Raw genomic sequence first — 14,684 nt, forward strand, 5'->3', positions numbered from 1 at the left:
GGCCCAATAGAGATATTTGCCCCATATAATGCTGCACATGACCCCATAAGATGCTCCATACAGACATTTGCCCCATGTGCTGTTGCTGCGATTAAAAAAAATAAAAAATTACATACTCACCACTCAGGCTCCCGACACTTGCTATAATCACTTGCTCCCCGTTCCACCGCTGACCGCCGCTGTGTCTTCCCCATCCTCTGCACTGACGTAAAGGCAGAGGGCGGCACGCACTAATCGCGTCACCGCGCCCTCTGACCTGAGCGTCACTTCAGAGGACTTTCATTGTCAGGCTTGTCTCAGGGTACACCTCACTAAATGCTTCACATCATATTTCTTCACAGTCTATGAAGAGGGGAGGAAGGAGGGAGCATGTTTGTGCTGAATCACATTGCAGAACACACACATACAAATATATGTTCTCATCGATCCTGTTACTGTATTTCTGAATTTAAGATGTTAGAAAACAGTTTTCCCCTTATATTCTATGTATAGTGTATATAAGTCATCAGGGCAGCTAATTTCTCCAATCATGAGCTAAGAGGAAAAACAAACTAAAATATCAAGAATACTGAGACAACATACAGTATACAGGACTATTCATTTATGCACAGTTTATTGAACATTTAGATATGCTTTAACAAGTACTTGCTTTAATCCTGCTTTCCTGTTCACTCCAGAAGTTCTGAGATAAATGAAGGCTTTCCTTCCCTGTGTTTGTTATTTTTCCCCTTATCTGTAGAGGAGGAGCTTTACTACTTACCATGAACATAAACTGCAGCACAGATTCATCTCAGCTAAAAGTGTAGACCTTAGATCAGGAATAGGACAGACATTTATAGGACATTTCATAACTTTCCCAAATTCTTATAATAAAAATATTCCCCACAAACTGCATTGAACTACTGTACCCAATTTATTATATATTTTCGGAGTCGGTCCATTTTATACCAACTCCGACTCCACCAAAATGTGCTGAAACTCCAACGCCACGACTCCGACTCCACAGCCCTGCCCTTTTCTAGAGGAAAACTTGCTGACTGCTGGGGGTCTCTGCAGCCCCATCCTGAATGAAGCGACTGTGCGCGTGTAATGACCAGAGCTCCTAATAAGATCCAGTAGGTCACAAACTAAGACAGAATCTCAGAAATCTCAATATTGTCTTTACTAAAATAACAGTAGGGGTGAGATTTAGTATTTGAAAGAAACAGACTGAAATCCCCTTATTGAATACACTCACTCAGGCGGAGCTGAAATCAATATTCCAATTCCAAGGTTTCCTTTTTGAGTGTGTTACACTGGGATATAGAATAACTTTACCTGTCCAAAAGATCAAATCAGGTACTAAGAAATAAGGTGTAAATTGGCTGAGTTGATATTATGGGACTCCTTGGGATGGCATACTGAGTATAAATAGATCAAAACACACAATACAGTATCTATAAATATAACAGACGCTCTAAAACACTTAATCTAAGGATACCCGGGTATCTATTATTATGGTACCTTTAACCTGAGGGAAGTCTCTACTCAGGCATATAACTTGCATTGGCTGCAGCCAGTTCCAAGATCTTCGGCGCCAAAACAGCTATAGAAAAACAAAGCTCCACGTCTTACAGTTCTGTAGCCTCAGGGTACAGTACAGGATAGCACTTCAACGGGGCTTGTCTGGATCCCTCTCAACACGAAAGGAACAGGATACCATCTCTCTTCCAGTAGTCGCTCACAAATTCTCATGAGAGCAAACCACCTGAATCTGCACAGGAGGTTTTCTATTACTTCTCAGCTCACCACAAAAGGGATTCTATAGAGCTCTACAGTCACTCAGCTCTCAAGAATGCTCTGTCCTTGTTCCATAGCAGAACCACAGGTTCCCAAGATGAAGGGGTTAATGTTGTGAATTCTGTTGTCGAACTCCCTCCTGTGGTCGTGAATGGTACTTCGGCGAGTTCTGTCTATGGGCTCCCTCTGGTGGCTGTGAGTGAATCTGCTGCTTCTGAGGTTCCTTACACAGGTCACGTGGTTTATCCTTTGGTTGACTGCTCTATTTAACTCCTCTCAGATCGTTACTTCATGCCAGCTGTCAATGTTTTTGCATTGCTTCAGTTCGCTCCTGGATCTCTCTGGTGACCTGCCTTCTCCTGCAGAATCTAAGTTCCTGATAGTCATTATTTGTTCTTTGTTTTCTTGTCCAGCTGGTTTTCATGATTTTAACTTGCTAGCTGGAAGCTTTGGGATGCAGAGTGGCCCCTCCGCACCGTGAGTCGGTGCGGAGGTCTTTTTTGCACACTCTGCGTGGTCTTTTGTAGGTTTTTGTGCTGATCGCAAAGTTACCTTTCCTATCCTCTGTCTATTTAGTAAGACTGGCCTCCCTTTGCTGAAACCTGTTTCATTTCTGCGTTTGTGACTTTCATCTTACTCAGTCAATATATGTGGGGGGCTTCCTTTACCTTTGGGGAATTTCTCTGAGGCAAGGTAGGCTTTATTTACTATCTCTAGGGCTAGATAGTTCTTAGGCTGTGACGAGGCGCCTAGGGTCTGGTCAGGAGCGCTCCACGGCTATTTCTAGTGTGTGTGATAGGATTAGGGCTTGCGGTCAGCAGAGCTCCCACATCCCTGAGCTCGTCCAGTTTGAGGTTTAACTATCAGGTCGTGCCGGGTGCTCCTAACCACCAGGTCATAACAGTACAGCTGGCCCAAAGTATTAATGCATCTCAATAGAGGGATAAGAGAACTTCTGAGACCATTTTTTTTTCTCTGCAGTGTGATTTGTCTTTCTTTTCCTCTTAACCTCTGGGTGGTTCAGGACACAGGTGTAGATATGGACATTCAAGGTCTGTCCTCTTGTATGGATCATCTCTCTGCAAGGGTACAAAACATTCAAGATTTTGTGGTTCACAATCCTATGTTAGAGCCTAAAATTCCTATTCCTGATTTATTTTCTGGGGATAGATCTAGGTTCTTGAATTTCAAAAATAATTGTAAACTGTTTCTAGCTTTGAAACCCCGCTCCTCTGGTGACCACGTTCAACAGGTAAAAATCATTATTTCTTTGTTGCGTGGTGACCCTTAAGACTGGGCATTTTCCTTTGCGCCAGGAGATCCGGCATTGCGTGATGTTGATGCGTTTTTTCTAGCACTTGGATTGCTTTATGATGAACCAAATTGAGTGGATCAGGCAGAGAAAATCTTGCTGGCTTTGTGTCAGGGTCAGGATGTAACGGAGGTGTACTGTCAGAAGTTTAGAACGTGGTCTGTGCTTACTCAGTGGAATGAATGTGCCCTGGCGGCAATTTTCAGAAAGGGTCTTTCTGAAGCCCTTAAGGATGCCATGGTGGGATTTCCCACGCCTGCTGGTCTGAATGAGTCTATGTCTTTGGCCATTCAGATCGATCGGCGCTTGCGTGAGCGCAAAGCTGTGCACCATATGGCGGTATTCTCTGAGCATAGGCCTGAGCCTATGCAGTGTGATATGACTTTGACCAGAGCTGAAAGGCAAGAACAGACGTCGGAATGGGCTGTGTTTTTACTGTGGTGAATCCACTCATGCTATCTCCGATTGTCCTAAGCGCACTAAGCGGTTCGCTAGGTCTGCCATCATTGGTACGGTACAGTCTAAATTTCTTTTGTCCGTTACTCTGAGTTGCTCTCTGTCGTCCTATTCTATAATGGCATTTGTGGATTCAGGCGCTGCCCTGAATTTGATCGACTTGGAGTTTGCTAGGCGCTGTGGTTTTTTCTTGGTGCCCTTGCAGTATCCTATTCCATTGAGAGGAATTGATGCTACGCCTTTGGCCAAGAATAAGCCTCAGTACTGGACTCAATTGACCATGTGCATGGCTCCTTCACATCAGGAGGATATTCGCTTTTTGGTGTTGCATAATCTGCATGATGTGGTCAATTGGTCCTCTGCGGCTGTAGAGGCTTTTCAGGAGTTGAAGCGTCGTTTTGCTTCTGCCCCTGTGTTGTGCCAGCCGGATGTTTCGCTCCCTTTTCAGGTGGAGGTTGATGCTTCTGAAATTGGAGCAGGGGCTGTTTTGTCGCAGAGAAGTTCTGATGGCTCGGTGATGAAACCATGTTCCTTCTTTTCTAGAAAATTCTCACCTGCTGAGCGCAATTATGATGTGGGCAATCGGGAGTTGTTGGCCATGAAGTGGGCATTCGAGGAGTGGCGACATTGGCTTGAAGGAGCTAAACATCGCGTGGTGGTCTTGACGGATCACAAGAATTTGACTTATCTCGAGTCTGCCAAACGGTTGAATCCTAGACAGGCTCGATGGTCGCTCTTTTTCTCCCGTTTTGATTTTGTGGTTTCATACCTTCCGGGATCTAAGAATGTGAAGGCTGATGCCCTGTCAAGGAGTTTTGTGCCTGACTCTCCGGGTGTTCCGGAGCCGGCGGGTATTCTTAAAGAAGGGGTAATTTTATCTGCCATTTCCCCTGATTTGCGGCGTGTGCTGCAAAAGTTTCAGGCTGATAGACCTGACCGTTGTCCTACTGAGAAACTGTTTGTCCCTGATAGATGGACTAGTAGAGTTATCTCGGAGATTCATTGTTCAGTATTAGCTGGTCATCCTGGAATCTTTGGTACCAGAGATTTAGTGGCTAGATCCTTTTGGTGGCCTTCTTTGTCACGGGATGTGCGTTCTTTTGTGCAGTCCTGTGGAATTTGTGCTCGGGCTAAGCCCTGCTGTTCTCGTGCCAGTGGGTTGCTTTTGCCCTTGCCGATCCCGAAGAGGCCCTGGACGCATATTTCCATGGATTTTATTTCTGATCTCCCTGTTTCTCAAAAGATGTCGGTCATTTGGGTGGTTTGTGATCGCTTCTCTAAGATGGTCCATTTGGTACCCTTGTCTAAATTGCCTTCCTCCTCTGATTTGGTGCCATTGTTTTTCCAGCATGTGGTTCGTTTGCATGGCATTCCAGAGAACATCGTCTCGGACAGAGGTTCCCAGTTTGTTTCGAGGTTTTGGCGGTCCTTTTACGCTAAGATGGGCATTGATTTGTCTTTTTCTTCGGCTTTCCATCCTCAGACTAATGGCCAAACCGAACGAACTAATCAGACTTTGGAGACATATCTGAGATGCTTTGTTTCTGCGGATCAGGATGATTGGGTGTCTTTCTTGCCTTTGGCTGAGTTCGCCCTTAATAATCAAGCCAGCTCGGCTACTTTAGTTTCTCCTTTTTTCTGTAATTCTGGTTTCCATCCTCGCTTCTCTTCAGGGCAGGTTGAGCCTTCGGACTGTCCTGGTGTGGATGCGGTGGTGGACAGGTTGCAGCAGATTTGGATTCATGTGGTGGACAGTTTGACATTGTCCCAGGAGAAGGCTCAACGTTTCGCTAACCGCCGGCGCTGTGTTGGTCCCCGACTTCGTGTTGGGGATTTGGTTTGGTTGTCATCTCGTCACGTTCCTATGAAGGTTTTCTCTCCTAAGTTTAAGCCTCGTTTCATTGGACCATATAAGATTTCTGAAGTTCTTAATCCTGTGTCATTTCGTTTGGATCTTCCAGCTTCTTTTGCCATCCATAATGTGTTCCATAGGTCGTTGTTGCGGAGATACGTGGCGCCTGTGGTTCCCTCCGTTGATCCTCCTGCCCCGGTGTTGGTCGAGGGGGAGTTGGAGTATGTGGTGGAGAAGATTTTGGATTCTCGTGTTTCGAGACGGAAACTCCAGTACCTGGTGAAGTGGAAGGGTTATGGTCTGGAAGATAATTCCTGGATTTTTGCCTCTGATGTTCTTGCTGCCGATCTTGTTCGTGCCTTTCATTTGGCTCATCCTGATCGGCCTGGGTGCTCTGGTGAGGGTTCGGTGACCCCTGCTCAAGTGGGGGGTACTGTTGTGAATTGTGTTGTCGAACTCCCTCCTGTGGTCGTGAATGGTACTTCGGCTGGTTCTGTCCATGGGCTTCCTCTGGTGGTGGTGAGTGGGGCTGCGGCTTCTGAGGTTCCTTCCACAGGTGACGAGGTTAATTCGTTAGCTGGCTGCTCTATTTAACTCCACCTAGATCATTGCTCCATGCCACCTGTCAATGTTCCAGTATTGGTCTAGTTCACTCCTGGATCGTTCTTGTGACCTGTCTTCCCAGCAGAAGCTAAGTTCCTGCTTGTTTTTCTCTGGTTTGCTATTTTTCTGTCCAGCTTGCTATTTTGATTGTTGTCTTGCTTGCTGGAAGCTCTGGGACGCAGAGGGAGCGCCTCCGCACCGTGAGTCTTTTTGTAGTTTTTTGTGCTGACCGCAAAGCTACCTTTCCTATCCTCTGTCTGTTCAGTAAGTCGGGCCTCACTTTGCTAAATCTATTTCATCTCTGTGTTTGCAATTTTCATCTTTACTCACAGTCATTATATGTGGGGGGCTGCCTTTTCCTTTGGGGAATTTCTCTGAGGCAAGGTAGGCTTTATTTTTCTATCTTTAGGGCTAGCTAGTTCCTTAGGCTGTGTCGAGTTGCATAGGGAGCGTTAGGAGCAATCCACGGCTATTTCTAGTGTGTGTGATAGGATTAGGGATTGCGGTCAGCAGAGTTCCCACGTCTCAGAGCTCGTCCTATATTATCAGTAACTATCAGGTCATTCCGTGTGCTCTTAACCACCAGGTCCATTATTGTCCTGACCACCAGGTCATAACAGGCTCCCTCTGGTGGCTGTGAGTGAAGCTGCTGCTTCTGAGGTTCCTTACACAGGTGACGTGGTTTATCCTTTGGTTGACTGCTCTATTTAACTCCTCTCAGATCGTTACTCCATGCCAGCTGTCAATGTTTTTGCATTGCTTCAGTTCGCTCCTGGATCTCTCTGGTGACCTGCCTTCTCCTGCAGAAGCTAAGTTCCTGATAGTCATTATTTGTTCTTTGTTTTCTTGTCCAGCTGGTTTTCATGATTTTAACTTGCTAGCTGGAAGCTTTGGGATGCAGAGTGGCCCCTCCGCACCGTGAGTCGGTGCGGAGGTCTTTTTTGCACACTCTGTGTGGTCTTTTGTAGGTTTTTGTGCTGATCGCAAAGTTACCTTTCCTATCCTCTGTCTATTTAGTAAGACTGGCCTCCCTTTGCTGAAACCTGTTTCATTTCTGCGTTTGTGACTTTCATCTTACTCACAGTCAATATATGTGCGGGGCTTCCTTTACCTTTGGGGAATTTCTCTGAGGCAAGGTAGGCTTTATTTTCTATCTCTAGGGCTAGATAGTTCTTAGGCTGTGACGAGGCGCCTAGGGTCTGGTCAGGAGCGCTCCACGGCTATTGTGTGTGATAGGATTAGGGCTTGCGGTCAGCAGAGCTCCCACATCCCAGAGCTCGTCCAGTTTGAGGTTTAACTATCAGGTCGTGCCGGGTGCTCCTAACCACCAGGTCATAACAGGTTAATACACACACGCACACGCACACGCACACACACTTTCCCGGGGTTTTTTTCTTAGCTCAGACGGGCAGCAGCAGGGTCCTAATGCTCTCCTGATATTTTCACAGTTCATCCTCTTACAAGGGCGTGTGGCTTCTACTCCATTTTTATGTCTACAGGATAGGGAATAATTTGGTGGCTACAGTGATCAAAATGGTTTTCCTCTTCCCCACGGATAGTTCATAACTTGTTTTTTTGGGAATAACACTTTAAGCACCGAGTCACCAAATGCAATATTTTGTGATAGTTATCAAAGTTACACAGTTATCTATTGTAGTAGTTGTCCCCAGGTGGCTTGTTGTTGCTTCTGCACCAGGCTATGATTTATTTCCTTTTTGTTCATAATGTACGTGATGCATAAAGTGAATTTGTGCCCATAAATATAGGCAGCCAGCTCTGTGCATAGTACTTCTCTACAAGGTCATTATTGTGCGTGGAACGTTTTGCCTAGAGTTGTCATGGCAGGATGCCTTTTACGTCTGGTTACAGAACATAAGTCTCTAATAACCCACAGTTAGAAGTTTTGAAGTTGAAAACTGGGAGAATTTTTTATAAATAGTGCCTGAATTGTTGTTTCTTTCAGAATTGCCTTTGTGTTTTGTTTCCTGTGTGCTGTATTCAGAGGGATTCTTCTAGAGTACACAAATTATAATTTCCTATTCGATTCTATTACAATTCAGTCTTAAAACCCCTAACACGACTAGATGGTTTTTCCTTAATTTGTGTCTCATATTTTTCCTCTCCTTTTTTTTCAAGAGCCAAAACTCTTTTATTTAAAAGTGTAAAAAATGAAATTAGAATTGTAATTTGTATAATAAAAAAAGTATTTCTTTTATAAATGTCATGGGAAAATGGGGTGTGATTTGATATTGTCATTAGGGGACTTGAATCGTCTGATCACTTATTCTGTATGCAGTATTGTAGTATACAGACAATATTATGTTCTGTACTATGCAGCCCACTGGTGCACATACCACATACAAACCTACAATCATATCGTTTACATGTCAGTGATTGAGAATAACATTTAAATAGTTGAACAGGAGGAATCGGAGCAATCTAGAAGAATGCTAGCTGTGTATTACATCTGGTATCTCCTTGGTGTGATGCAGGCTCAGCTCCTGATCCCGCTCCATACATGTTACTTCACTTGTCAGTAAGGGGCTAAGTGCTAGTCTTTGGCACAATGAGTCCAAGCTGATCGGGATTTTGTGTACAGGTCTCGTTCCTAGACAACGAATTCACAAGTGATCTACGTGAGCTGTGGTCTAATTCCCCTTACTCTGTACTCGGGAAATATAGATCTTTAAATGTTTATAATGCTTTGGGTTAATATTACACTTTCTAATCAACAGAACATTGAGTATAACATTTTATTAGCAAAATAAAGCCCCTGTATACTGTACTGTGCAAAAGTTTGTCAGGTGTGGAAGAAAATGCTGTAAAGTAAGAAGTCTTTCAAAAATAGACGTTAATTGCTAACTAAAACAATTTAATGAAACACAAAGTGAATGAACAAAGGAGAAATCTGAATGAAATAAACATTTGTTGTGACCACAGTTTGCTTTCTACACCGAAGGATATTGCCCCCAAAGAGCCCTAATCCCAACTTTTCTTTACAATGACAAATGCAAGTATTTATATAGAAGGGTTAAAATGAAAAAAGCCCTGCCCTGACTATTCAGAGATCCACAATAGGGTTAATAATTGGCCCAGGATGTACAGTGTTACTTACCGGTACCAATCCCCGAATGATCACTACCCCAGTATCTGTAATTGGCTGGGGGTTCATCGCTGTAGACCCCATTTACGCCTTTTCTCATCCATTGGATGCAGTTGAGTAATGATGGTTGGATGTGGTGACCGGCGCTCAAAAAGAAACATGGCTGCTCAACAGGTGTCTGGTCCATAGGAGATCCCATAAATCAGGGCTTCTTAAGCATTTATTTTTCTACTCTTCCTCATCAGACAGATCAAGGGAATGCTTGAGCCTAGGTAAGTTTATACTAAAATAAAAAAAAATCTATCTCAATTTTCCATTTCCATTTTATGTGCCCTAAACCCAGTATATCATTAGGATAAGTACAAAATGAGTAATTTATGTTGCAAAGCTTAGATAGGACTGTGCAGCCTATGATATGTTCTATGAAAACTACCTCCCAGCTGCACCACACAAACAGCTAGAGAAGGGGGTGAGGCTGGTCTCAAAGCTTGAGATGCCCCGATCTGGTAGAAACAATTAAAGGTTTTATAAACCTTAGACACTGCTGTCAGGGTTGCCAACCTACTAGTCAATATTTATTTTTTCAGTGCAACAGAACCAAAATTCAAACTTTACAAAATCTGTGCACATATATGCTTCGCCCCATGAAGACCACACCCCTGATATAGTGCACGCCTGCTTAGAGGTCCAGAATATGAGCTGACCCTGAGAATTACACCCATGACGGAGAATAGAAGTGTATGTGTGTATGTGTAATATAAAAATATATATATATATGTATATATGTATGTATATATATATCTCTCTCCTGACCGACACCTCCTAAGTGTGAACAGGTGCAAGCTGCATTATATGGAAAATAAATAAATTAAAACACAGCAGCACTCTATTTTAGCCAATATATGTGCATACACAGAACACATTGTCCAATTCATGTATGCCCATCAAAAACTCCTCCCATTGGCCAGCAAGTGATTTTCATCAGTTCTACTTACCCATTTCAATTGTAGGCTCCTAGGCCGGGAGAGAGATGTTTGTCTATTTAACTGTAGGCTGATAGCTCAAGAGGTATGTACAGTAGATCAGGCACCCATCAGAGGGAGGTCACCTTGCTGTGGTTGATAGGAATACATGAATTGGCCAATTTATGAGCTGAGAACCTTCATCTTTGTAAGTACACCTTACTGAGTAATACAGTTTAGATTTAATGTTTTCAGTGTTTGCATATATCTTGGCTTATATAGAGTGTGTGTATATTCTCTATGTACCGCTCAACCCGGGTGGTGAGTATTTTTATTGGTACATCTGTACAGTGTCTTCATTAAAATGTTGCCGGAAACTGCGGTATCTTTCCATAGGGATAATGGCCGTTGTTGGTGATGACAGCTTCAAAAGGCCTCCTGTATGGAGAAACTAGTCGCATGCATTGCTCAGGTGTGATTTCAGCTCATTCTTCCACACAAACATTCTCAAAATCCTGAAGGTTCCGTGGGATCCTTCAATGAACTCTGAGGATATATCAGCTGATGGGTTCTCTTTCAGTTTTTGTTTGGCCTCCACTAAATATTTTATTTTTATGTTTATTATTATTTTCCCCCCAGTTTTCCAAACACAATTTAAGATTCTACGGAAAAGCAATACATTAGAAACTGCAAGTAATAAGGAAGAAAACCGCATCGATTATGAGAATGAATCATTACTCTCTAGAGAAGCAACTCCTCGTGATGTGCAGGAATTAGAATCTCTTCTTGATGATGATGGAGATTTGGAAGTCCAGAGAAGACCACCATCTGCTTCTGACAGACCTGAATCGCCAGATTGTATCCGCGATGTTGTGTGTCCCACTATTCTTACAATAGGGAGTGAAGAAAATTTCGAGGAAGAGGCTTCATGTAATGCTGAAGATGTAATTAAAATAGGTAGGTGTAGGTTGTACATGAACATTGTGTCCTTTGTAACACCTACCATACTTTATGTAGAAGGTGTTATCCAGTTTGCAAAATCATTTGTATTCACCATGTTAGGAAATTCTTATAGCAGAGGAGTCCTCTATTCACGATCCTCACCTCTTGGCCAGCGTAGAGGCCAGATAGAAAGAGCGCCTCACTCTCTGGAGAACACCTCCTGTCCAGGACGATTTGCAGGACTCCATCATGGCAACCAGACCAGGGCAGTCTACACTTCTGCACCCAGCTTCTTGAGTGCCACTGGCATTTACACGGCTCAACAAGAAATGTAGAATAACTGAAGTGAGCTTGCCACATTTACAATTTTTAGTCAATTGCAAGGAATCTTTTCAGTTTGGATAGTCTATATGTGATCGAAAAGGTTATTCGACCAAATAAGGGCAGAAATTGGTGAACCTTTATATTTTTTAATCTTCTCTTCCTTTCCTCTGCCCCTTGCCATTCTCCTACTGTATGCATTTGTTTGATGCACAGGCAGTCCTTCTGGACCATGGTGGGTATAGTACAGAGGCTGTCAGTGATGCCCAGGGAGCTCTGACCAGATTATCTGAGGCAGGACTAGTCTGAGGAAAGCGAATCCCTACCGGATTGCTCCTGGCTCATGAGGATGAGTCAGATGTCTGTATAACTTGGACGGGGATTACAACGAAATGCTCGGACTGGCTGTCTGCTCTCCCAACCAAGTGTGACTTCATGTGTTTCTATGCAGCTGTTGCGTTTGGGCTGGGAGGGCTGACAGCCAGTCGGAGCAGTTGCTTTGCAGTCACTCTCAGATTTATACGGCCGTCTACCTCTTCCCTTTATTTGAAACACAAAAGTCTGTATTCACTTTAGGATAAAGAGCTCTGTTGTACGAAACGCATTATCTATAAAACGTAGGTGGAATTTCTTTTTTTTTTTTTTTCTTTATTCTGTCATGGTGAATATTAATGAAGGTGATACTTTTTAAAGACTCCTGATGGATATCCTGGATTTCCTTCCTAGAATGGATTACGTACACGTGGCTGTGCACTATTCCAAGCACCCCGGAAAGCATTGTACATCGCATTCATGGTGTGGTAATTCTTTATAAGGACTTTTTATGAAAACTATGTATAACAATCATCGTCATATAGGATTCTACAGCGGTGGTTTGGAACGCTTAGAGGAACGGACAGGTTTCCGTTAACAAATCTTTTTTTCCAAATTTAGCGCTTTCCTTTTTAAATGCAGCTCACTTGACTTGGAGTTATTAAATTATCTATAAAACCAATGATAATAAATCCATGTTTTGTCATATTCTAAGGTCTCTAATAGCAGTAGAGACCCAGACTCTTCTGTCTCTTTGAGATTTGAAGTTACCTTTTTAATACAAGTAATTTCATGTCCATAATGTTATGATTGGGGAGACAAATGTATTGCCACAGGTAAATCTATTCTTTTTTTCTCTTATTGTATGGCGATGAGAATACATCCTTGTTCTCAGTTTCTGCCCTGTCCCCCCTACGTACAGACCCCCAGTTGGACATTTAGCACAAATAATTAGGTACACCACATTAGAAGTGACGCAGCTGAAAGTACCTGGGATCTTGTAGTCCTGATGTGAATTGGGGATCTTTATCTTGTCCGTGGTCATTGTAAATGGACAGGTTTTACATTTTTTTCTGGTTATAAGGAAAGGTACCTGCAGCTGTTGGAGAGGATAGGGAGCTCTTGACGATGATGCTTCTTAGATTTGGGGGCTGCCTAAAACACAGTAGTGGGGGGTCTGGAAAAATGGATTGTAAGCGGGCATCTTTTTGCAGTAAAGGTTGTAATTTCCGTGAAGCTCCCCTTAGCACCTCCAGATTTGGATTCTAGGTGAGTACTAGAAGCACCCGGTTATTTTCTTCTTTAGCTTTGTAATGTAGCAGGTGATTCCTTGATATTCTGGTGGCTCTTGTAATTTGGTTTTGAATTGTTCTTGGATGGTAGCCCTGATTCAAAAAGGTCTTTCTGAGGCGACCAAGGTGTTCATCCCTATCCATTAGGTTGGAACATATACGATTGTATCTGATGGCTTGGCTGTAGACAATAGAGTTTTTATGTGTTTTGGATGGAAGCTGTCCCATTTAAGGTATGTTGGACGGTCGATACAGAGATGTCTCTATTTTATTGTTCTGCAGCTTAATGATGGTGTGCAAAAAGTTAATTTCAGTGCAGGAGTAGTTGAGTGTCAAGTTGATGGTGGGATGAAATTGATTAAACTGTTCATGGAACGTCTTTAGCTGTGGCTCAGACTCCGTCCAGGTAATTAAAATGTCATCAATGTAGCGGTAGTACGCCAGAGGCCTGATGGGACATGAGGACAAAAAGTCGCTTTCAAGCTTGGCCATGAAAAGATTTGCATACTGTGGGGCCATTTTACTTCCCATTGCTGTGCCAGTCTCCTGTAGATAAATCTTCTTGTCAAATTCAAAGTAATTGTGGGTGAGGATGAATTTTATAAGTTTCCCCCAGAATCCGCATCAGTCCCTGTGTTTTCCAGGAAGAATTTGCAGGCATTCAGTCCATCCTGGTGTGTGATATTGGAGTACTAAGATTCCACATCCATGGTGGCCAGGATGGTTCTTTCTGGTAGAGGACCTATTGCTGATAGTTTATTCAATAGCTCAGTTGTGTCCTGAATGAAGCTGGGTGTATCCTTTACCAGGGGTTTAAGAATACCCTCTACCCATCCAGATACCTGCTCAGTAAGGGTGCCCACACATGACATAATTGGTTTTCTGGATTTCCAGATTTGTGGGTTTTGGGAAGCATGCAGCATGTAGAGTTTTTCTATAACTTAATGTCTAACCAGCAGTTGAAAAATATAAAATTGAAAGAAAGTCCTCCATATTTTTTCTCTTGTAAAATCCACAGTATATTCTGCTCATCTGGTTTTTCTTGATCTGTTTGGTTTCTGGAGGTCTTCACCTACAATATGTATAATGATTTCTGAGTCAGGGACACCTAATTAGTGCAGCTTTCCGGAGCATGGAAGTAACTGGACTAAAAAAACGTGCATCTATTATTAGCACCAGGATATATGGAGCTTGAGACTGGTGATACTCGACCCTTGCAAGAATATATGTTGATAAATCTGCTGTTGTCTTAAAACCATGCAAAGTTGGAGCATGAATGAATGAGAAAAAAACTGCTATGTTTAGGCTGGGGGGTGGATATCCATGGCCCTTGCCCAGTCTGAGAATACAAGCTGTCAGCTTTAGTTTGGCTGGTCATCAAAAATGAGGGGGGGGGGGAGGGAAGGGTTAATACTATGCCGTGATTTTTTTTTTTTAATTATTATTATTTATTGCCTTCAGTGAGAGCAGGAGATGAGCAGTACTCTCATCAGCCAATGCCTGTGACCAGCGGTAACCTTTTTACCGCTGGTCATGACTGCTGGCTCACACGCTGTCATCTGTATGACAGCGTTGGGACCCCAACTCTCTGACCTGCAGTAACGAACTTACCGCTGATCATAGTCTGTGTTTCTCGGGCTGTCACACAAATGACAGCATGGGAAACGCCCGATGTTCGGGGTGCGAAACCGAACAGTAATACGGACTTCCTGGAAAAGTCTGTGTTTGGGGTCTGTGCACGGACACTAGG

At 43.3% G+C, this 14,684-nt stretch overlaps 1 protein-coding gene across 2 annotated transcripts in view; it reads left to right on the top strand.

The window, feature by feature from the left end:
* The window catches only part of METTL22 (methyltransferase 22, Kin17 lysine), a 201,000-nt gene that overhangs the window by 20,778 nt on the left and 165,538 nt on the right, over positions 1-14,684 (top strand). For both annotated transcript variants that reach the window (XM_069733992.1, XM_069733993.1), the window contains exon 3: positions 10,707-11,024. In XM_069733992.1, the coding sequence (XP_069590093.1) occupies positions 10,707-11,024 (318 nt within the window). The remainder of the gene's footprint in view (positions 1-10,706; positions 11,025-14,684) is intronic.

The sequence above is a fragment of the Ranitomeya imitator genome, chromosome 7 (genome assembly GCF_032444005.1).
Source record: "Ranitomeya imitator isolate aRanImi1 chromosome 7, aRanImi1.pri, whole genome shotgun sequence".
In the NCBI taxonomy this organism is placed as follows: Eukaryota; Metazoa; Chordata; class Amphibia; order Anura; family Dendrobatidae; genus Ranitomeya; species Ranitomeya imitator.